The 25,083-nt window shown below is 35.6% G+C and overlaps 2 protein-coding genes across 2 annotated transcripts in view; one reads left to right on the forward strand and one right to left on the reverse strand.

The window, feature by feature from the left end:
• The window catches only part of POLR3G (RNA polymerase III subunit G), a 42,374-nt gene extending 30,853 nt beyond the window's left edge, over positions 1 to 11,521 (forward strand). Inside the window, exon 8 of the mRNA XM_031448134.2 lies at positions 10,744 to 11,521. Coding sequence (XP_031303994.1) covers positions 10,744 to 10,764 — 21 coding nt within the window. The 3' untranslated portion in view covers positions 10,765 to 11,521. The remainder of the gene's footprint in view (positions 1 to 10,743) is intronic.
• LYSMD3 (LysM domain containing 3) lies at positions 2,915 to 13,515 on the reverse strand. Its single transcript, XM_010997242.3, has 3 exons — positions 13,336 to 13,515; positions 8,678 to 8,943; positions 2,915 to 4,847 (listed from the first exon to the last, which is right to left on the reverse strand). Exons 2-3 carry the CDS (start codon positions 8,930 to 8,932, stop codon positions 4,182 to 4,184), a joined length of 921 nt encoding a protein of 306 aa, XP_010995544.2. The 5' UTR covers positions 8,933 to 8,943; positions 13,336 to 13,515; the 3' UTR covers positions 2,915 to 4,181.
• Between the last annotated feature and the right edge of the window lie 11,568 nt (positions 13,516 to 25,083).

Below are 25,083 nucleotides of genomic sequence, written 5' to 3' on the forward strand. Positions count from 1 at the left end.
AGATGTTTTATTTTGACCTTACAGAACTATATTTGATAGAGAAGACAAATTTAATATTTATTTCACCTAGTAAAATAACTGTTTATTGAGCAGGAATGCCAGTATCAAATGTTCTTGAACAAACCACCATCAACAAAAAAAACTCCAAGTGACTAAAGTTGTGGTAACAAACTAAGAGATTTGGATATAAGAGAATGGTAAGAAATTCAGAAGACACTGTTAACCCTTCTTCCCCCACCACCTTGAAGTGTACAGTATCAGTGCGTTTGTCTTAATATGGTTGGTTAAAGGCTCTGGAGTTAGCAAAATCTATTTGTAAGAAAAACTATAAATACAACTTTAATATCAAGATGCTTTTAAAAGTGGGGAAAAAAAAAGAATTACACCACAAATGCCTCCATTAAATAAATAAAAGCCCCAAATAACTTTATCAATCCTTTTTGCTACTGGTAATTTTTAAAAAGTAATATTCTTAAAATGGAAAGGTTTTTTGTTTTGTGATAATATAAATATAGTGACATACGACTGATCCACAACTTGCTAAGGTGTGGACCATGCCTCATGAGGCCTTCTTTTCTGACATCCAAGATGCGCCCCTCCCCGCCAAAGAACAGCCATCTGAAATTTGTTTTCATTTCCTTTTACTGACGTACTATAAATTATCCAGTGGATTTTGTTTCAGTATGACAAGGGGGAAATCCAAATTGGTAGATCTTTGGCAATTTGGTCTATCTTACATAATATCTCTATATCAAATAGAAAGAAGAGAGGTTTTGCTTTATTCAATTAAGTTCACCAGCTTCGATTTTAGATTGAGTAATAAAATAGAAACTTTATTACATTTTGTAGATCCTTTAAAATACGAAAAATAAGGGGCAGAAAGTTTTAAAAACCAGTTTTACAGATGTACACGCTAACATAATGGTCTACAATTCCATGTTTCATTTGTATAAAATACATTATACAAAAGATTATATAATTTGTATACATAAAAGAATTAAATAAAGCATTCAGATTTCTATAATCTAACAGTGCAATATGCACATACTTGGAAGAAAAATACTGATTTCCTGAGCAACATTGTTATGATTCAAAATAAGAATGATTCCTATCATAATGCACCATTTAAATACTTCTAAAAACTCCACTTTTACCCTGTGACACTTTGACTGGATCCTTGAGTCTTGGTATTTTTAAAACTCTTAACTGCATCCTTCATAATCCCAAGTTGATCGTTTTAGTAGATACCTTTAAAAAGAACTAATGACTAAATAGTGGTTCAATTAAAGAACTCTTCAGGCCACTGAACAAGTAAGTAGAGTCCAGAAAAAGACAAGCTTTAAAAACCAAAATGTCCTCTGGAGAAGTTAATTTAACATTAGGCAATCTTCTAATTCTTAATGTGGCCTGGCCAGCAGACTCTATAACTGATCTTTTGAAGACATGAATCCCATAATCTCCTATGAGTAGGTTGTCAAAAAATATTTAATTTAAATGGCATCCATTAGTTTGAAACTGCCTTAACCATTTGTACCCAGACTTTAAGAATTAAAGAATCTGCCCTTTTAAAAAATAGCAATTTCTCTTCACTTGGAACTCCCAACTTTTAAAGTGAACCAAATGCAAAGAGTCACAGTTCTGTTACTGTTACATCTGCATATATATATGTGTGTGTGTGTGTGTGTATATATATTTACATATATATATATCTTCTAATGTAAAGCATTGAAGTAAATTCAAATAACGGTTTCAACACAATTAAAAGCCACAATATAAAATGATCACTTTTCTTTTATTAAGTTTTACAAAGTAACCTGCATTTGCTACAAATTTTGATGTATTACTCAGTACTTTTTAAAAGCTAAAATTATTCTTTTATCTGTTAAATGCTTAGGAAATCTTTTCTTTTACAAATGACACTCAAGGATTAGAATCTAGAATTCCATATATATAACATATAGAATTCTATATGTATTATATGTTATATATAAAATTCTATTTATATTCTTTAGAATTATATATAATTTAAATATATTCAATTTATTAAAAATATATAATTCGAATATATGGAAAAAGGAAACTGCCTGATTGTGTCATAAGGTTATGTTATACTTCCTTCAAGGAACAAGACACTCTGCAAGATAGAAATGGTTTTTAATCAACAAGAACATAGTATACTTCACTCCTTTTTAAAAAGCTATTTATTTTGGAAATCAGACTTCTCTACCACAATTTCAAAGTACCACTAGCAAAAAGGAATCATTGACTATAATTTCATCAATTTGATGTAAACAAAATTCTTCAAAGGACATGTAGCCCATTCTACCTAAAATAATCTGTATTCTCTTCTCTTAAACTTGGTTTTCAGCAGGCTTAATAAATACAATGTAAACTGACCAAGTTAACACTGAACATAAATTAGAAAGATCATACTTCTCTTTACAAGACTCCCAAGGCACATTAAAAGTATTTTAAATTTTAAACTAAAAGACTTACTCAAAAAATCAATTTGCTCTAACTTCCATATTAACACTTTCTGGTAATTGTCTAAGGTCCTCTAATACATGCAAGGGCTTTAATGTTTGACTACTTTGTCCTGTCATTTTATGAAATACTGTTCCTGAATATACATTCAGCCTCACTAAACATATTTATTTATTCACCCCACTTTGTATCAAGATTGGCGTTTGCAATATAAAATAACTTATCAAAAAGCTAAAACATTAAAAGTTAGAAAATAATGCCCGGAAAATGAGGTGGTATTATATATCTTAAGATACATATTTATTATACACAAAACAGGCAATTAAGACTCCACCAAAGCTTTCTTCTAATGAATCATTTTCGTAACATTTTAAAAACACACATTTTTAAAAATTAGATGATGGAATCAGTATGCAAATGTTTACTTAGCCAGACTCTGTCTGATGCAGAGCAGATCTTAAAAAGTGGCACTATCAAGCCCTTTCGACCAATCCATACACCTTTGGCCTCTTTTCCCAATTTGATGCTCCAGTTAAGGGGAAAAAAATGTTTAAGTTGAATATTTTCTCCCTGAAAAACAGAGGTTAAGGGCTCAATAAATAAAACAATTTGTTTGCTAACGCAGGTCTCTAACTTTGCTTTTCTGCTACAGACCTCAGGCAGACAATGAAAACTTGTTTTGATCCCATTAACTTGTGCTTCATAGGGAACATGGAGACAAATTTATACAGCCCATCTTATGAATCCTATCGGATCATTTGAAATAATGTTTAACTTTAATTCTAAAAATTATATTAGTTTACATAAAGTAATATAAGGCATTAAATGTAATTAAGGCATGTTACTACACGTAACACGGCAACAACTTATCACAGTATGTAAGGATAATCTATGTTAACACTTTTAATCAAAGAATAATGAAAGTGCTTTCAAATATCAGAGGCGAATTTAATCACAAAAAAACAGAAGGAGAGGCAGCATTCTTTAAGAGACAAAGATTACTTTTAGGTCTTGACATAACATAGTGAGTGTTCTAGTGACCAAACGGCAACTTCCCAACAGTGACACATTATTCTGGGGGCTTAAAAGTAATATGTCTCAGCCTCTATTACAGACATTATATGTTTCTTTCCTATTTCTGTTCTACTTATGTTTTCATAATATACACTAAACGTGTTTTTTTTTTACTTTCAAAATGGAGTATTAAGGGCTATCATCAATAATTTTAGAATCAAACAACTTTTTTGCAACTAAGTATTTTGATGGTTCATAGTAGTGAATTTTCTTCAGTTGCTGACATCTGTTGCTATCATTATTCTGCCTAATGAATTTAATATTAGTGACCTCAACCAAAATTAATGACTTTAAAAATAAAATTTAAACATAACCAGGCTTGAATAAGAAAAATGATGCATTTTCCAAGAACCTCCTAGACACATATTTAAATTCATTTCTGCTTTAAGCATTGATGTAACACGTTTATATATAGATTTACTGCTTTCAGTATCAACAACTAACAACTATCGGGATTCTATACTCAATTCATTTGTAAATGTCTCAAAAAAAAAAAAAAAAGGTAAAAACAAAGCATCTTCAGTCTCCCTAAATGCTGCCTCTGAAGTGGTTATTGAACATAACCGATTCACCACATTCCAGATGCACACGTTATCACTAACACTGTAACTGTGAACTAACTGCTATGTTTTGTGTTGAGCAGCAGGTAATTGAGAATTTTGACTATATAGTTTATGGTCTTCTTGTGGGCCAAAGGGTATTCCTTTAGTTGGAGCAATTCCATTTTCCATTTCCCTCTGCTGTGATGGAGGTGTGACTCCTGAATGCAAATGTGAAGAATCCACTGTTGAATGGTGACTAACATCCACCTTAGCTAAAATTTCATAATACAGCAAATAAAATACTGGTGTTATTATGCCTACTATCAACATTATCACTACAGCTGTCCACCACCCTATTCCCCAGTCTGCTCCATAATATGGATCCTTACGTTGAATGTTTTTGTTATCAGGTTCAAAAAGTATTTGTTGTGCTGTCAAGGCAGAAACCACTTCATTAAGGTTCTCTCTTTTGGTGTCTGTACATTTTACTATTTGTTCTATATCTCGGTCTACTTCTTTTAAAAAGCTACCAGCTGATTCACTGGAAGAAAGAGAATCATTAGCTGACAGAACTTCCTGTTGTTCTGCAAGGTACTGAACAGATGAAGGACGTGAAGCCTGTCTTCCTTTTGGAGGATAAAGTGTTTCAGTCAATGAACTAAACTTTTTTACTGGAATTTTGACAGACCTAAGAGCAAAAAAGTCTTGATCACTGATGAGATTGTTAACCCTCTTGATATCTGCTACCTGTAAAAAAAGAAAAACCACAACATTCAACTAAATTCTAGGTCAAAATAGAAGTAATAATATTCATTCATTCCATTTACTTTGGGAAGGAAAAAAATTCAGCTTAATTATTATGTTATATTGAACTTAGTATTAAGTTATCGCACCGAGAGAGATTTTAACTGTGGATAACAGTTCTGTACCACTCGATCTACCAGTCTTAAGAAATCACCAAATCCACTCTACTATCACCCATAAATTCATTAACACTAATACTAGCTATTGAAGTATATTCTAGGATCCTTTGATAGCTCTCTTTGTACATCATGTACAGATATCATACTTTGGCTGCTTGCAATCTGTGAAGAAAGGATTACAGATACCTGTTCTTTCTTCCAATTTGGCAATTAGCGTACAGGCAAGTGTCAACTTACCCAACTAAAACTACCATATTTCATCAAAACTAAGATGCCATTGACTCTAAGATGGGCTATTCTTTTATGTATCATAAAGGTAAAAAAAAAAAAAAAAAAAACCAACTACCAAATACTGAACATGTCACCATTCTAACTTCAAAGACATTAAAATATGTTAAAAAAAAAAGCCTTAGAATTGATATAACATGACACTTTGTCTCCTTCACTTGCCTTCTGAAGCCCTTTCTCTCCAAACTTCTCCGTGTAAATGCATTTATTCAACTACCTGCAAGATCAGTCATTTTTTAAGCTTTCCTTGTATTTTTTATATAGTCCCTAACCTGTCTGCATATCCTATCCATCTGCCATTGTGACGAAGGGGAACAGGGGAGTGTTTCTCAGATTACCAATTACTATGCCAGGCTCTCCAACTACCTTTAAGTTATCAGTCCCATTCATCATTCCCATCAATGCTTTAATCTAAGCCCTCATCATTTATCACCTGTTTGATGTCAGAGAGGTAACATGAGTCTAGGATAAAACTTAAGATTTCAGCTTAGTCAACTCAATGGAGAACGATGTCATTCACTGAGACATAGAACACTGTAGAGGGAGAAAAATACAGATTTCACAAACATGTTGACTTTGAGGTGCTTGAAACACACAAGTGGAAGATGTCCAATACACGGTTACAGACATATGTGTGAAATTCAGCTCAGCCAGAGATACAGATTTGTGGATTACTAGCAAAAATGGGAATTTAAGTCTTAAGAATAGACAGATTCACTAGAAAAAGACTCGGAGAAAAAGGTAACATAGGAAAGATCCCTGAGGGATGCCAACATTTGAGGGGTATACTGAGTAAGAGAAATCCACAAATGAGATTAAGAAAGAGAGGCCAGGAAAGCACTATATGATGGTGGTTAAAAGTGTGAACTGAGTTTGAAGCATGGCTCTGACACTTTCTAGCTGTATGATTTGGGGCAAAATATTTAACCTCTTTGCAGTTCAGTTTCACATATGTAAAATGACAGTAATAATACTACCTACCAACCACACAGGGTTACTGTGAAGATTAATGTATTAAAATGTATTAACATTTAGAATTGTGATACATAGTATGTTATGCAAATTAGCTATTATTAAATTTTAATAGTAGGAAAATCAAATCTGCAGAAACAAGGTTATCAAATAAAGAGGGCTTTTAAGCGGTAGTGGTGACCAGGATTAACTACATATTACTGATCAACTCCAATGAAGAATTAAGAGTTCTTACTGAAAAATTCAATTCCTTTGAAATGTATATGTGGGAGGAAAAGGGAGAGAGGACTGAAAAGTAATGATAAAGAATGCTTTGCTCCTTTACTACTTTGAGACTGTTTTTTCTTAAGGCAAATGAAGATAATCATTGACAAACCCCAAAGCCTGATCCTATCCTCTTAAAACGCTCTTTTGTTTGGTATTGTATAGTATGACTAATAACTACTCAACACTCTTTCTGAACTAGGCTTTCAAGGATTAGTATCTACCTAGGTTATCTCTCTAAATATCCCTACATTTTCTCTGTTATGCCAAGCTAACTTACTTGGTTGCATTTAGGATTGCAATGTTAGACTTTCTGTTCCTCTTATCATTGTTTTACAACAGGCATACTTTTAATAATTCCTGAGGCTGAATATTTACAAGTGGATATAGCACTACCATATTTTTAAAATGATAAAGCCTTTTTTTTGCTGCTTTCTCAGTATTTCGCATTATTGTTATTTCTCTACAAAACACATATTCACAATTTTATTTGCATTAAAAAGTGAAATCCGATATTTTCTGATTTAACAATACATGCTATTGTCATACAAGAACAAGTCATGCAAAAAAAAAAAAACCAAACCCAGCTTTTCTTACCTCATCAAGAAATATTTCAATATTTTATTAAAAATTAAATTAAAATTTGTAATGGATTTGTTTTGATCAATTGTGAATAACTGCAATTATTATTCAGGAAAAAATAATACATTTACCCTCATGGCCACATGAAACTTTAAATATATATATAAATTTATAAATATATGTGTTTCTATACCAAAGAACTATGACAGGTAATCAGTGAAAGTTTTCAAATATAAAAACATTTTACACTATGAAGGATTTAGGGGGGAGAATGAAAACATTAATCAAGGAGAAAAAAAGGAAAGATATAAAATTTCATGTTACTAAAAAAAGAGCTCATATAAGTATTTTAAATGAATGATTTCAGGTAGCAAATCCTGGTAGTATTTAGGATTCCATGCATACATTTAAAGAGTATACCGGTATTCTTATTTTCAAATATCAATACTGACAACATTATGGAAATTAAATCCTTTGTAACTTTCAAGTCAGAAAGTATTTAACTTAAGAAGTTCATTTTAAAATGTGTGAGGAAGAAAACAACGTGACAATGAATATATACATGTTCATGTATAACTGAAAAATTGTGCTCTGCACTGGAATTTGACACAACATTGTAAAATGATTATAACTCAATAAAAATGTTAAATAAATAAATAAATAAATAAAATGTGCAAGGAGATACACAGTACATGTTTCAAAATTCTACTGGGGAAATTAAAAAAATGGAAAAAATTCTATTGGGAGTATGAGAACAAAAAGTTTGAAAAGCAGCCATATCAATGTGTTTACATGAAAACAAATTCCATGCTAAGGATGCAAGATGGACATAATGACAGATACAAAATGGATTTAAAACAGAATTTAATACATAGGAAAATAAAAAGTATACCTTTCATCTATAAATCCAACTTTAGAGAATATATTCCACAGAAATAAAAGTACCATCATTTGAAGATATAGTTGTGATGATATTCACTGCACAATGCAAAACATGGAGAAAACCCTAACTATCCATGAGTAAGAGAACAAGTTAATAATTACGGTACATCCATACTATGGAACATCATATAGCTCCATAAAATAATGTCAGAACTATAAGGCTATGACACATTAAGAAATGAAAAAGGCAAACGCAACTTGCAGAGTAATAGGTATAGCATAAACCAATTTAAAAAACAAAAACACATACATATCTTCCCCCTCAAAAAGGTATGGAAAGAAATACACCAAAGTGTGTTACCTTAGGAAACTGGGGCAAGGAAAAACTTTTCCTTATATATTTTGAAATTCTCTTACAACTTGCATAAGGAGAGATAAACACATCTTTTTCAATACTGAAAATAGAATCATGATTTAGAAATAAACACAAATTCAAATATCAACTTAAAAATTTAAAAACTAACATCCACCAACATGATACAGATTTCTGTGGAAAGAGGGAAAAGAGGGGGGTGGAATACAAGATAGAAGAATACAATTAATCTCAATTGGTGCTATGAACAAATTATTTTGGGCTGCAATATGCAAAATCAAATTAAAACTTACCGTACAACAGTACTGAAGAGCTATTGCATTTAAAGTGTCTCCTTCCTGTATATCTTTTGTTAATACTATAATGTCATCAAGTCTATCTCTTGATGTACTTCTTCGGATTTTCTCTTTTCCTCTGGATCGAAGCTCATACACTTCAGCATCCTCCTCCAACATATCATTGTCTGTACAATTTCCAAATGCATGTACTTGACCACTTGAATGAACTCCTGGAAGAGGAAAACTACGATTCTGATGTCTCCCTGCCATAATGTCAAAATCTGGAGGGAAAAAAGGCAAAGAAAACTTTGGAAGGTAGCTGATCCATTTGACTGATTTACATGAATCTTATACTCAGGACACTTTATCTTTTGGTTTTTTAAAGAACGGTTTTAGTTATTTAAAAATTTAGGATCAAGTTTCATAGTTGCTGAAGTACAATGAACATATTTGGTAATGGAGACAATGGATGGGAGGAAGAGGTAATCTATTCATATACGTCATATATCACAAAACATGAGGATGATTACATTTTAACAAGGTCAATTTTAAAAATATTTTTAGATCAAAATAATTAAGTTTCCCTATTCTGAGTATATGAAAAAAACTAGGGAAATAATTTTGTATTATGTCTTAAAAACGTGATCATATATACAATTTATATATCTGATGGAATCAAAGTATATGTTTTATATGTACATACACAACATTTTTATGACCCTAAACTTTCTGGCTTGTTCTTCAGTTTAAGTTCCATGGGATTGAAATATCTTTTGGACTACCTACCTACTTCCCTGGATCACGCTGATTTCAGTATTTATATTTAGTACAGTATGTGCCTTCTATGCAGGTCACGATTTTGCTCTCAACCAGAGATTTTTCTTCCCTGGCAGCTTTTCACCAAACTTTAACTGACCCAAGTCCTCATGAAACTCAATTAACGGTCCATAAAGACGTGAACAAATTATAAGTCACTATGTTCATTTCTACTTCAGAAAAGACATTTTAAGACTGAGATGAGAGCTAACTTAAGTGTAGTCACTCTCAACTCACCTTCATCAAGCTGATCTATTCTCATTAAAAAAGAACAATAAGCAGGAGAAGTTCTAAGATGGGAAGGGCACTGGGTGCTACATGTTCCAAATGGATGACTGTATGTGGGGGAAGCCACGATGCGTGGCAATTGCTGCCCACTTCATCAACCACTCGTGTGAGCCTAAGTGCTTCTCTCAAGTCATCCAAGTGGAGGGCCAGAAGCACATCATCATCTACATGCTACATCCTGCATAGTGAGGAGCTCACATACGACTACAAGTTCATCACTGATGATGCCAGCAAAAAGATACCCTGGAACCATGGTACCAAGTGCTGCTGAAGCCTGGCTATATGCCATGCCCCTTGCTGGCAACCTGCCCCATCCTGGGGGCTCCCTCACCCCTCCCAGAGCATCTCACCTCCACTCTCATGTTCAGGGTGGATGTGGGCATGCAGGCAGCATGGACCCTGCCTCCACCCAGCAATCACCCCCTTGCCCTGGGAGCCCAGGATGTAGATATTATACAAAGGTTTCTAAATTCCTTCTTTTCTATGTGTTTTTTTTATTTGAGAGGGTGGGATCCCAGTTGGTACCCTGCCCCAACCAATGAAGTCTGTCACTGCTAAAAAAAAAAAAAAAAAAAAAATACAAGAACGTAAAAAATAATACCACATTTAGTTTTAGCTTCATATTAATTGTTCACATAAAAAAGGGTAGTAGATTGTTCTCAATTATTGTGAAAGATGTAGAGTAGACAGGTATTAAGAGGAATTTGAGTAGATAAAATACTTTGGGCCTAATAATGTGACTCAGATATGAAGAGAGGAAATTAATTAAGGATCACGCCAAGTTCTGATTTGCATCACTGAGTAAATGGTGGTGCCATTCTCTAAGATTTGGAACACTAGAAGAAGAGCATGGGAGTCAGAGGGAAGTCAGTGACTGTGATTATAAATTCCTCTAAGACCACCAAAAAGAATGTCATATAGTCAAATTCAGAAAGATCTGGGTTCAAGATATAATTTCATGACTCATCCGCACACAGGTGGAAACTGAAGCTGTGTAGATGAGATTACCGAGATGGACAAAGTACAGAATAAGAAAAAGAAGGACCAAGACTGACCATTGAAAACTGTTACATTTAGTATCTGGATGAAGGAAAATCAGCCTGCAAAGAAGAAAAAGAAGTGTTCAGAGGAGGAGGAAACCATGAAAATGTTGTGCCGTGGAAGCCAAGATAAAATGATGTCTCAAAGGTCTTAGTTCAGTTGTGAGTACTATGGAAAAGTACTAAATGAAAAAGAAAAAAATCAGAAAAGACCTATTCCAAAAGTCTGAATTTGTAATATACATGACAGTAGATTATACTATGTAAACACATACTTATAAAATTTGGGAACTATTTTACATAACTGAATTCAACCCTTGGAAACCAGTTTCTGACCCTGTTCTATGGCAACAGTGTAATGCTCTAAAAAACTCAAAGCTTTTTATTCAGAGCCCATAAATAACTAATAGCTAAAACAGACTTGCAGACACAGTAAACAATCTTACAATTACCGGGGAAACGGGGTGGGAAGGGATAAATTTGTGAGTTTGAGATTTGCAAAATGTTAGCCACTATATGTAAAAACGTATTTTTTAAAAAAGTTTCTTCTATATAGCACAGGGAACTATATTCAATGTCCTGTAATAACCTTTAATGAAGAAGAATATGAAAATGAATATATGTATGTATATACATGACTGGGACATTGTGCTATACACCAGAGATTGACACATTGTAACTGACTGTACTTCAATTAAAAAAAATAGTAAAAGAAATAAACATCACTGATTTTTAACTTTTAGGGATGAGTTTTAAAAACCTAACTTGGAAATAACACTACTGAATACCTACAGTACAATGGAAGTCAAACATTGTCAACAGGCTAAAGTTAGTACCACTATATTAAATAAATGATAATTCTTGAATAAATAGATAAATAACAGCTATATATTAAGTAGATAATTTCACCAATTCCTCCAAGAGCGACAGTATTTATTATAATGTACTGGTGTTCTTAACTCAACAACCATCAAACTAAAGAAAACTACCCACATTTTACATCTCAAAAGCAGTTTCAAAGTCACACCTACTCCTTCAAGGAATTCTATCAAGTGACAACTCTAACAAGTGTAAAAATTAAACTTGTTTTAGTACCATACTAAATTAAGAAAGTTTTATTTTTTTCAAAAACATTGTTTTTTCCTCAAAACACTGAGAGTATCTTATCTTCACCTAAAAAAGTTAACAGTTTTATTTCCATTATCTAACCAAGTCTTTTCTATCCTGTGTCTTTAATTAGAGGGAATGTCTGTGAAACCTGTAGATTCCTAGACAAAATTTTATACATGACATACATTTTCCTGGTTAATTTTATTGTTTTCATATTCTCAAAAAGTTTAAAAAGTTAAGAGCCACTTAATATATGGCAATTTACACGTGGCTATACGGACCCACTCAGCTGCCCTTTAGATTTTTTCTCCCTGACAATTTGTTCTCAGAACCGCCAAACTGGCTTAGTATAGCTGAACTTCACTCAGCAATGCCCAAAAGCCATTTTAGACATTTATTTCAACATCTCTCCACAATATATTGCTAAATAATATTTAAAGAGTAGGACTTGATCTGTTTCACAATCCCTTCACTCCCCTTTGTAATGAAACGCAGGCAGCAGAATACCACAAACTAGGCATCGTTTCTAAATAATCAAGAATTAGTTGTGTCCCTAACTGAAGTGAAAAGCTAGACTCTGGCCTAGGCATATAATTATTTGAGCCAACTACAGAGATTAGAAAGTACACAGTATTCAAGTCATCTGGCTCAATTCTCTTCACCTGTCTTAATTCTCGAAAGGCAGAAGAAAAAAAAAAAGCACAAAACCCTCTTCAGAAAACTGAAACAAGCCTGCACACTAGATAGATGACATACGTGGCAAAAAGCAATTACCAACAAGTACTGTGTTAAATTACTCATCAAGTCACTCTGTAACTGAAAGTGATTTCCCAAACGCCTTCATACTGTATAACATAACTGCATTTGGGTGTTTCTCTTTGACATTCCTTAAGCAAGGAGCAATAAAAGGGCCACAGGGCATAAGCTAAGTTCAGCACTGGGACAGTATCACAGGGACTGTATCCGCCTGGGCCAATTCAGTTTTTAAAAACTTAACTTCCTTCCTTCTCCATTCCACAAGTCTAGTTTTCTTCTTTCCCAGTTATCCCCTGCGAGGATTAAATCTCAGATCTCTATGTCACACCATCACACTTGGACGACGTGAGCGAGACGCCGTGGGCGAATTTTCAACACAAACACGAAGTTGTGGGAGAAACGTAGTGTGTTTGGGTTGGAAACGCGCTGCGCCGAGATTCGGGCAGGTAGGAGTCCTTCTTGTGAGCCTCACTTTCCCCGACACACGGGGCTTTGGCGGGGCTGGCCTGGAAGGTCTCCCAGGCCTCTAAGACTCTTAACACGCGGGCAGCCCAGGCCACATCTGCGGCCGAGGAGTCCGAGCCGCCTCCGTGGAGGATGTAGGTGGGGCCCAACCCAGCCGGCCGGGACCGAGCACCCCACACCTCTCGCCGCCATCTTTACCTGTCCCCTTAGCAGTGGGGACGCAGCGAGGAGACGGCCAGCAGGTCCGCCGCCGCCGTCCTGGGCCAGTTCATGGCCGAGCCTCCGTTCTCTGCTGCCAACGTCCGCCGCCGCCGCCGCCGCCGCCGCCAACGTCTCCGCCTTTCAGGCCTTGCGCCGCCGCCACGTCCGCAAACCTGCCGTGCGTCATCGCGTCAAGTGGGCGGAGGTGGGAAGGGACCCGGAGGAGGAGGAGGGCGGGGGCGCGAGGGCGAGCCCAGAAGCCGGGGCTCCCCAACCACAGGCCTACGCGAGCGCGCAGGCGCGGGGATTCCGCCGGCGTTCCAGCCCCGCCGCGCCCCGCCCCTTCGTCCCGCCCCTTATCCCCAGTAATTGCTCCAGGGTCAAGTCCGCGGCGAACCCTGCGACCCAGGGCCACCTGCTGGCTGCGCCTTTGTCCTACGTCCACACAGCGCTGGCAGAGACTGTCTACAAAACACTGAAAGGGGAGGTGCTGAGGATTTGTCGGGGGCTATTGTGCTCTTCCTCTCGCTCTGCATCTGGTGGTTTCTGTGGGGTTGAGAAAACATAGTATTGACATCCATGTTTTTTAAGATAGTTCTATGCTCCTTACCCTTCATGCTGAATCTTCTAGACTCCTGCAGTAGGGACAAAATACTGGAGAAAAAAATCTTTGGTGGCAGGGAACGATTGTTTTAGCCTATTTTTTAGGTGAGGAAAGTGAGCCACCTAGAGTTAAGCCCCGGGAAATTTGCCCTCTAGCCCTGGCTCTCAGGCTTCCTATCCTCACTGAGAAAAGGCAGTCTACAAATTGTAACTTATTTTGTTTTGAAAACTAACTTAAAGTCTACCAAGTCACAATTGGGATCAATGAGAAATTAGTTTGTTAAGTGACGAACTCATGACTTCATATATGATATTTTCAAAAATTTACGAAGTATGATAATATGTTTGAATTTATGTAAACCAGTGTAAAGCGTTTTGGTCATGTGCCTGTCTCCCAGTGTTGACATTAGACTTTGCACTTTGACGACCATGCAGTCTTATGACAATATACATTTTAGGCCCAAACAGGCAGGGTGCAGCGCAGTTCTTTTCAGAATGCCTGAATATTTATTCATCATGAAGCCTTTGAAGCTTTGTTTTAAGTCTTTTTCAAAGGGTTTTTTTGTTTTGTTTTGTTTTCTGGGAAGTGCCTCAGTAAAGGTTAGGAATTCTGCGTTGCAATATTTTTCTTTTATTTGAAGGGATAGGCACTGCTCCACAATGTTACAAAAAGAACTGCAGGAGAAGACGACTTTTTAAAAAATGTTTTTTTTTTAAGTTTGTCGGAGCTGTTCTGTGTGCTGTTGCCCTTATGACACCCCTGTCTCTAACCATTTATCACTGAGACATTTTCTCATCAGTAGACAAAGGATATATTCCCTACTTGATGTGTAGGGCTTCAGCTGCTCAGGCTTCATGAATGTTAATGTGAATACAACCTTCTTTCTGCATATAGGTTACTTTTCTTATTTTAATGTCAATAGGCAGTGGAATCCATGTGAAAGCCCCAAGTGATAGAATTTCAAGCACTTCTACAAGACTGCTACCTGTTTTCTTTGTATAAATACTTTCTCAATGATATCTGCATGCTCTTGAATCGTTATTTATATTTAACAAAGGTGCAGTTATGGAACTTTTTACAAAAAAACAATAATAGAATTATATTTTATTATTAGAATAAACAAAGGAAGCAGTTAGCCATGAATTTTGGCCAAGTTCCAAAAAGCTGGCCAGTAAGAACAAGTACTTTATCTTTGAGAGAAAGGATGTCCCCAGTGCTGAGCAAGGCTATAAGGATTTTCAAGTTTTTTAGATCTCATCTGACACAGTTTTCATTAAAAGGCTGTAGATGAAGGAATATGTAGTTCCTGGGAATGTGTATTTATGTCATTAAACATTTTAGGTTTTGTTGTTTGTCCCTGATTAAAAATTGTATTTTAATGAGTATAAATTGATGCAACTGGTTAGGAATGTTACTTGGAAATATTTATCAAAGTTAAAAATGAAACTGATTGAATTATTACATTGCTAAGTAATTACCTGAGACTCACTTACAGATAAGCATATATAAGATTTAACAGATATGTTCAGGATTGTTTACTACAGTGATAGCCAAAAGTCTGAAAATATTCTGAATATTCATCAGTAACAGACTGGATATTTCTGGAATATTTAAATAATGAAATATTAACGCTTTTGCTGAAAACAATGAAGTTGTTTTTCTGTATTTTCTGATTTATTCATTCATGTACCTACCACATTTTTTCTGGAGAAAAAGTATATGTGAGACCTTTGTTCTAGGCGTTGCAGATACAATGCTTAAAAAGACTAAGTTTCCTTACTCATGGATACTCACTGACTAGGCACATGGAAAGATCTCCAAAATGTATTTTAAAGGAAAAAAGGTAAATTGCATAGGAGTTGTGACCTTATTCCTTTGGAATAAAATTTTAAATGCGTACCCCTCATTCCCCGACCCCTCCCCCGCCCTGCCCCCCCGACCCCGCCTCCCTGGTCATACACGCATTCATATATCTATGCAGAGAAATGCATTTAAGTTTTCTTTCTGCGGGGGAGGGTATAGCTCAGTGGTAGAGCGCATGCTTAGCATGCATGAGGTCCTGGGTTCAACCCCCAGTACTTTCAAAAAAAAAAGTTTTCTTTCTAGAAAATTAGTGAAGAAATTTTTAACAGTGATTAAAAGGACTAGATATGGCAGGAAACTTTGCCTTTTCTTCTTAGACTTCTCTATATAGATTGAATGTTATTACCATGTGCCTTTTTATGATATAAAATTATTAAGACTGAACACATTTTATTGTTGTATAACTGGACTTGTTTTATCCACAGTTAGCCAGTAGTCAACCATCCATCTCTTAGTCATTCCTGAGTCTGTTTGTACTTTGTATTCAAATAGTGAGTGCCTGTAGAAAAGAACCGGATCAAATCTCTTGGAAATCAAAAAATAAAAGCGCAATGGAATATTGAATTCTTTTCATATTTCTTCTTTATTTCCCTCTGCCAGATTTCTTTCATCTCTCCTTTTTTGCTCTCTGCTCCTTCTTGTATCCTTTTATCAGCCTTTCCTTCTCATTCTACTTTATAGAAGCAGAACTGGAAAAGACTGTTGTACACTAGGGAAATACTTAAACTCAAATGAATTTAAAGCTGGATTATGGGATGAAACCTAAGAAAACTCCCCTCATCTCTGGTCCTCAAAAATATATGTATAGAAAAATTATTGTGTCTCTTCTCTAGAAGTCTTGGGAAAAAAAACCAGACTGCATGATTTAGATATGTTTTGCTAGAAATAAACCAGATGAGCTCCCTAGTTGCTATTCACCCTGTGATTTTAAAAGAGTGGTTATCATAATCACAGCTCTGCAATAATGTGGATAAAAGGAGAGTCAAGCGTACTTCAGGAATCCAGAGTTTCTTATAAATGTTAGTACATAATTCAGGAATATTAACTATGACTTGAATGATGACTTCCAATGTCTCTATTCTGTACAAACACTACTAGATGAAAACTAGCCTCACAAATACTATTCTTAAATTCTTTAGCTAGTTGTTACATATAGAAGGAATAGTATATGTTTATAATTAAGTAGACTGTAGCATGAAATGCCTTGTATCCTGTGAACTTTACAGTCGCTATGGCCACACAGATGGATCATGAAGGTGGATGCCCTATAACCTGTAACTTGCTTGCTATTGTGCCTACTCTCCAAAGACCTATGATGGTCAGACAGAATTAAGTGAGTCCACTTCACCAAAGGAAAACATGACGGTTGACCCAGTCGAGGGATTTGGGTAAGGGCATCCAGAAGTGGAGAGCAAGTCAAAATAGAGTCATGTGCTCATGGAGTCAGGAAGCTCAGGGGTCAGGAAGCATAAAAAAAATGAAGAGTTACATGGAAAATATATCCAAAATGAAGACATGAAAGTGTTTTTTATTCTAGACTACATCTTTCTAGATAGAGACTACTTCCTTGAAAATCCTCAGATTAACCAACAGTATTTGAAAAACCAAGATAGAGGTTCAAAGCAAAGCTTCCATACTCAAATTAAGAATCATAGACTGGCGAGATGCATACACCTAAACTGAAAGTCGTGCTTATCTGACAAAATATAGACAGCAATTACATTTATTCATTTGACAAATATTAATTAAGTACCTACTGTGTTTCCAGCCCTGTTTTAAGCACTGGGGATATGCAGTAAACAATCAGGCCCAAGTTCTTGTTCTCATGGAGCTTATATTCCTGTGGTAGAAAAGAGATAAAAACAAAATAAATAAATAGAACATTGGTTTGTTTAGTGATAATCTGATGGAGGAAAAGTAAGTAGGGAAGGAGGTTGGGGTGTCTTGGGTGGGGGGAGTTTGCATTTGCCATCAGGTGGTTAAGGAAAGGTCTGGATGAAAAGGTGATTGACACAGGCCTGAAGAGATTCAGTTTGGGAGCCATGTTGGCACCTGAGGAGAACTTGCCAGGCAGAAGGAACAACTAAGTGCCAGGTCCAGGGGACCCATGCCTAGTGTATGTACCAGAGGGACACCAGGCAGGAGTGGATTGCATGAGGTATGAGAGTAGTAGGACATGAGGTCAGAGGGAGTCAAGTCAGATAGGACTTTGCAGGCCATTGCCAGGACTCGGAGCAAGATGGGAAACCACAGGAGGGCTTTGAGCAGAGGAGGAAATGATCTACCTTTTAAATGGATCCTTTAAGAGAGCTAGGTTAGAAGCAGTTAGGTCAGTTATAAGGCTATTGCAGTAACTTGGACAGGAAGGAGGTTGACTTGAATCAGAGAGAAAAAATGTCAGATTAATTTGGATGAAAAAGACTTTTTTTCACTCAAATCTCTGAGGTTGCTCCATTTTGGTTTTAAAAATATTTTCCACTGGTTCCTTTTTGTATACTTTTATTAGTGAGTCTGTACTTACAGTCACTCTCCCCTTTAAATTCTAAATAAGCCAGATTTACCACTGTCACAATTGTTGGATGGAAGTAAAGTTCCCCTTCTCCCTTCTCACCATGTTTTCTTTTATTTACAGTTAAGGTTGAGCTGATCCCTCCCCCACCTTTTCCAAGCTTTAATCCTATCTGGCTTCTAAATCCCTTCAGAATTATTTGAAGCAAAGAATGCCTGCTGACTTCAAAGAGCATTTCGCCCTTGAATTTATTCGGTGGGGCATATAGCAAGAGTAGTGGAACCTTCCTTCGTTTCCACACAACAGTGTTTGGCAATGATACATGCTGATCACTGAGCAATCTGTTAAGAAGAAACACACTGAAGTTCATTTTTTTGATCTGCTGTTTTGGAAAGGACTTATTTTCCTTTCAAGTATTCTAAATCTAATCTGTTATTTTGTAGAAGAATCAATTTGTATTAATAGCAATGTGATTAATTTCTCTTTCATTACCTTGTCCTTACGGTTATCCCATAGATTTGGTTATCTATAGCATAACATAGTATAAATGAACACTCGGTTTGTAAAGATTTCTTAATCTTAGTGCTTCAGTCATTTCATTGAAAGATAAATACTTTACTATACGAGTCCTCAAAAAGGAATTCCTTGTTTGCTACTCTTGGCTTTGTGAAAGATGATTTATATAAGCTCTATAATTAATGCTGATGCAAAAGAAGGCATTAGCTTGAATGACTTTTTTGTACAAAAATATTATGATTGCTCGTAAGACAAAAGCTGTTAAAACCATTGCATATTCTAGTCTGGTAAAACAGAAAGTCAAGTTAGCTCTGGTAAAGTAGCTCTTCTACTTTATTTGGTTTTAGGAGTCGGATAGGATCGATTTTGGATGTGAATGTGATATGGATACACAAAAGCGTTTTTGGTAAATCTTTTTTTTCCCGCCTTATCTTACCTTCCTTGAGCCATATTCACCTTTCTTTCTCTAAATTTCTGTCCTTCAGCCATTAAAATTCCAATTTCACAAAACTGGAAGTAGGAACTGCTATTGCTGGTTGGGTGTGTGTAATGAGCACCTGAATGCATTGCTTGGGGGCTGGAAAACTTCAGCAAGGAGATGATGAGAAGAATGGTAACATCTCTCAACATTTGTGAAGTTAAAGCAATCTATGCAAAACTGACATTTCAATAGCTATACCAGCTTTTATCAAAGTGTGGTCTGCCACACTTTTCTAAAGATGGTCTTCCCAATCTCAAGACTCTTTCAGGGAGTCCTCATGGTCAAAAGTATTTTTGCAATAATTCTAAGAAGTTATTTGCCTTGCTCACTGTGTTATCATTAGTACTCAAGTGCATCTTTAGCATGAATCAAGGCAGTCACATCAAACTATATTAGTAGTCATTATATTGCCCACTGCTTCATACTCAGTTTTTTAAAAGCTTACTTAAGAATGTTCCTCGATTATTAAATCTCAAACCTTGACTTGTTTTTTATTATTTTTTCTAATGAAATGAGAAATATGCATAAAGCTCTTCCACTGCATGTCGAAGTACAAAGGTTGTTGGGAGGAAAATCTCTTGTGCCCTTGCTTGGGTTGGCAGCTGTACAAGCCATTTTTATCACAGGACACAATTTTACTAGAAAGAATGAGTGACAGATAAACTATGTAATAAGACTTGGATATTTGGTGAACATTTTCTTGAAAATGAACTGAGTAAGCTGGTTACTTCAAGGAAAACAAGACAGTGTTTGCTACCATTGATAAAACTCAAGTTTTATCTCATACAAAAATTAGATTTTAGAAAACTTTTATTGCCTCTTTAAATTTGGTAGCTTCCCAAAAGTCAAAGAATTTTGTAATGAAATTGGTGGTGCTTAATAATGTGGTTTTTCAAATATCATACGATGAAAAGTATCAACACTTAGAAAATGTGCATAACTCAGTGAACCAATATCTTTCCAATGTACAATGTTACAGTATTGTACACAGATAAAAGATCCATTTAAAGTGTAAGGCCAAGGGATTTTAATGTGACTAAGTAAAAAATACTTGTTGATATAATTTCATAAGCCACATTGCAACTAACTTTTAAGAAACCACTACTTATTGAGACTTGATATAGTATCAAAGATAAATATCTACAATTATCTGAAAAACCTGTTAAAATCCTTTTTCCTATCTTAACTGAGTATCTGTGGGAAGCTGGATTTTCTTCATGTACTTTAGCCAAAACGATATATAGCAACAGTTTGAATGCAGAGCAAATATAAGAATCCACCTGTCACTAGGGCAACCTTTAGCAATGTTGCAGGATACAAGATCAACACATAAAAATCACTGGCATTTCTTTTTTTTTTTTTTTTTAAGTTTCCAAGCTAGTTTATTTAAAAAAATTTTTTTTCACATCTTCCAGACTTTTCTTTAATACATGTACCTATATGGAAGTATATTAATGTACAAATTTTTATATCACTGGCATTTCTATATACCTCAATGAACAATCTGAAAAGAAAATTCAGAAAATAATTCCATTTATAATAGCACCAAAAAGAATTAACACTTAGGAATATATTTAGCCAAGAAAGTGCAAGATTCATACACAGAAAACTATAAAACAATGCTGAAAAAAATGAAAAAACATCAGTAAATGTAAAGACATACTGATGCTGTGTTCATGGATTGGAAGACTTAAGATTGTTAAGATGACAGTATTTCTCAAAGGGACCTATAGTATTAATGCAATCCTTATGAAAATCCCAAAGTCCAAAATTGTGTACTGAACACAATTTTATGAACTGCAAACAGAAATTTTTCCAGTTGTTGTATGGAGTAGATTATCACTGACAACATGACATTTTTTTTACTAGTACCATGCAAATTCTTCCCCTACAGTGGGAGCCTGAGCATAGTCCAAGCACTTGTTTGGATCCTGATTCTGCACTGGCTGCTGAGTTCTGGAATATGCACAGTGCCTGTCCACTTCCCCATTCCACTCCCAGTGCTACATCTTTGCACGAGGTTGTGCAGGCAGCACTCAGTGGCAAAGCTCTTTGTCTCTTTCAACTCAGTCTCATTCTGCCCCTCTTCTCTTCTCCCTTTCTGCTCTCCTTTCAACATTGTTCCTAAGATGAGCTAGCTTCTAATCTTTGGCACTACCTTCTATTTCCAGCATTAAACTTTCTCTCTAGACCCTAGAGGAGTTGTGGTGTTCCTGATTGGAAGTGGGATGATCATCCACTTGGGGTTGGCTTCTGCCCTATAGTTCCATTAGGATCAAGCTTCAGCAACCCTACACATCCCTCTCAGACCCTCCAGTCCCTCAGCGTGCCCACACTTTCTGCTTATGGGCCCCTCAAAGTTGCAAAGTTGGGAAGCCTCACACATCGTTTACATCACCCTTTTGTTGAATGGTTATAGGGGCAGAGTCCATCTAAGGAAGAGTTTCCTCCTCCTACCATCATCTCAGATAGACAGGGCCTCCCTTGAAGTGCCTCGACTGGCTGAGAGTAGGTCAACAGTGGAAAATTTTAAGTAAGTAATTGGAAGTATACCCAACTTACAAGATCTTTATTAATTAAGGGTAAAAAAGGAACATTCATTGATTTATGTGTTTAGGAAATCATTCTTAGAGAAGGGCTAAAAATGTTAAATAATTTAAAATTAAATAAAATAGATGAAATCAAATAAATAACTTTTATTCTATTGAGTGATGATTATAAAGAACAGAATAAGCTGCCATTTTAAATTCAGAGGAAAATTGTGGATTCAGTTGAGTTATGTAAAATTGCTGTTCAATGATTTTGCCTTTGTTTGACTGTTTTAACCTAAGAAAATATCAATTTCATGTTGTTCAACTTAATATTGATGTTTTAAACACATTTCTTTTTTTAAAAACTACTTTATTTATTTTTAGATTTTGGGGGGGGTGTAATTTAGGTTTATTTATTTATTTTTTAATGCAGATACTGGGAATTGAACCCAGGACCTCATACATGCTAAGCATGCACTCTACTACTGGGCTATATTCTCCCCCTTTAAAGACATTTCTGATAGTATTTCTCTGTTGAAAATGAATGATAGTATATATTAGTCTAAATTTTTTCTTTTATATTATTTTCAGTTACTTCACATTGCCAGTAGAATGTGTTGGGTGCCTGGTAATATCAAAGGAAATTTTTGTAATAGAAATGTATGCATAGACACATCTGGTTATGATTTGCCTTTCCTTTCCTCCAGTTGCATACATAATTCAAGCTGATGCTGCATAATTCTTTCTCCTTTTACTCCTTTTCGTATGGTGGCAGAACAACTACCAAAAGATGAATACTTTCAGTACCTTTCATATCAAAGCTGCAGCTTTCGCATTCTGTTCTATTGATACTGCATTCTGGCAGTAGATAAAGGGACACAGTTAAAGTCTCTGCTTATAATTGGGTTTATTTGGGAAAGATTTTCTTTGAGCTAGTGACCACCCGTGATTTTATAATTATCAAAAATTAACCAGCTCAACATTTCTTGTAGGAAATAGTCACAATTCACGTCCTTGCTTTTAGAAGAAAAAAAGAAAAGAAAAAAAAGGAAGAAAAGAGAAACTAAGGAGTATTAGAGAACTTAATTTTGTTTGGGAGTGTTCCCTGTAGGATTACTCTAATGCAGTGCTGAAGCTGTGCTCGTCTGCACAGTGCTCTTTCAGATACAATCTTAAAAAAAAAAACAAAAAGTGATTTCTTTCTCAGAACTCTACAAAGAGGAAAACTCAAAAGAGTTTAGATGTTCTGAAAAGTGAGACAATTCCAGTGTCAGTTTTCTGATATGACCTGACTATGTACAAACTACAGACAAAGCACTGAAGCTTTCTGCAGAGTATTCTTTCTTCAAACCATTTTCTTGAGCTATAATTCACATACTATATATTTCATCCATTTAAAATGTACAGTTTAATGTTTTTGATATATAACATTAATGTTGAAAAGTTATAAAATAAATATAACATAAAATTTGCCATTTTAATCATTTTTAAGTGTACACTTCAGTGGCATTAATTACATTCACAATGTTAGACATCACCATGATCTACTTCAAAAACTTTTTATTACCTTAGCCAGAAACTGCACAGAGTATGCATATGCATTTCAGTGTGAGTTGAAATTCCTATTGCTGTATGAAATTAAGTCAGGAAAACTGACTGGATATTTGGAAGGTAAAGCATTCCAAACTTAAATCTAAAGCTGCTGGCAGAGATGTCTGTGTTAAGTAGAACAGGCACCCACACGTATATACACTTTGCAAGGCCCTGCATGATCCCCAAACATACCACCAGTCAAATCTCTCTTCCCACTGGGCTTGATTTTCCCACCCATGTGAGAAACAGGCAGTGGGAGCTTTGTTTGCAGTGGCTTTGTTTGCTTGCTGCTGTTGGTAAAATAAACATTACCTCAGTTAGGAGAAGTCCTTGATGGAACTCAGGGTCCTGGGAGAGCAGATCCCATGACCCAACACGGATGACTTCATCAGATTATCTGATGCAGACTTTGAGGATGATTGCACTGCAGCATCCTCTTCAGATCCTAGTAGGACTAGCCAAGGTCGTAAGATGTGAAGTGGGAGACTCCTCAGCCCTGGGAAGAGATGTACAGGAGGAATACTGAAGAGGGGCTGGCCCTGTCCCACGTTAGCCTGCCCTATATGTCAATGAAACTTCAAAGGCACTTGAGGGTCTTGTCAGGCAGATCTATATTTGTAAAAATTTCTCATAATTTCATCGTTGGATGAAATCGATGAGCTCTATATGAAATTTAGCCCAGTGATAACTGAAAATACACACAGTGAATGTTTAGATTGAGAAATCAGACTCATTTTCTGTTCTTATCCACTAGAGACTTCTGTGATTATAAAAAAGTCTTCGAAGAAATTCAGTATTTTAAAATAAAAAAAGATCAGTTTTATAATTTTGTATTTGTTGAAGGGGAAAGTGGGCATTATTAAATAGAAACAGTTCGTAGATAGCATGTTTATCCTGATTCTTATTAATTATGATTCTAAGATGGGATATATAAAAATGAAATTTAAGGAATCATGTCAAAGATTTTCTCACAAAAGTTTTACATCTCTCCTCCCTGCTCTCCTCCCCCATACCTCCCAGGAAATTAGCTATTTGAATTCAGCATTTTGTAAGTTTATTTTAGTCCACAGAATATTTTTTTAAACTTTAAATTCTTTTTCACTGTCTTACCAAACATGTAAATGTAAGCTTATGGCAAGATAATTATGCAAGGAGTGGAAACCTTATAGTCTCTCCTCATAAATAAAGTGTCGACAGAAATCATAATCTTTGCCCAATTAGAATCTGATATTAGGAAAGGATTTGTTTGCCTCACTTGCTCCCAAACCTCAAGTAATAAATCTCAAAAGCTTCAATATTGATTCAACAAAATGAATGGCTGAGTCATTTCAGAACGACTCTGACAGGTGGACTAACGCTGCCATGGCGACACTTTAATATGCAGTGGAGTACCGAGCTTTGCTGGTTTCCTCCCCCTGCCATTAAAGCAAAATGACAAACCGCGGGAAGTACCACACACAGCGTGCCTAAACCAGACACAGCTAGGAGGGGGGAATGATTTAATTAGCTGTTCTTAAAAGATTAAAAATTCCGTATACACTCATATCTGATTTATGAGAAAATGCCTGTTAGAATCCGAGAAAAACTGTTCTAAGACATACTTCTCTTTAAGAAATATAAAATATTATTAATCTAAAAAAGTCTCAGA

Source organism: Camelus dromedarius, chromosome 3 (assembly GCF_036321535.1).
Source record: "Camelus dromedarius isolate mCamDro1 chromosome 3, mCamDro1.pat, whole genome shotgun sequence".
Lineage (NCBI taxonomy): Eukaryota > Metazoa > Chordata > Mammalia > Artiodactyla > Camelidae > Camelus > Camelus dromedarius.

Bases quoted from the DNA above. Each gene is read 5' to 3' on its own strand.
- LYSMD3 (XM_010997242.3), bottom strand. From the start codon at position 8,932: ATGGCAGGGAGACATCAGAATCGTAGTTTTCCTCTTCCAGGAGTTCAT. The intron at 4,848-8,677 runs GTAAGTTTTAAT...CTTTTTTTACAG, and splicing joins CTCTTCAGTACTGTTGTACG to GTAGCAGATATCAAGAGGGT.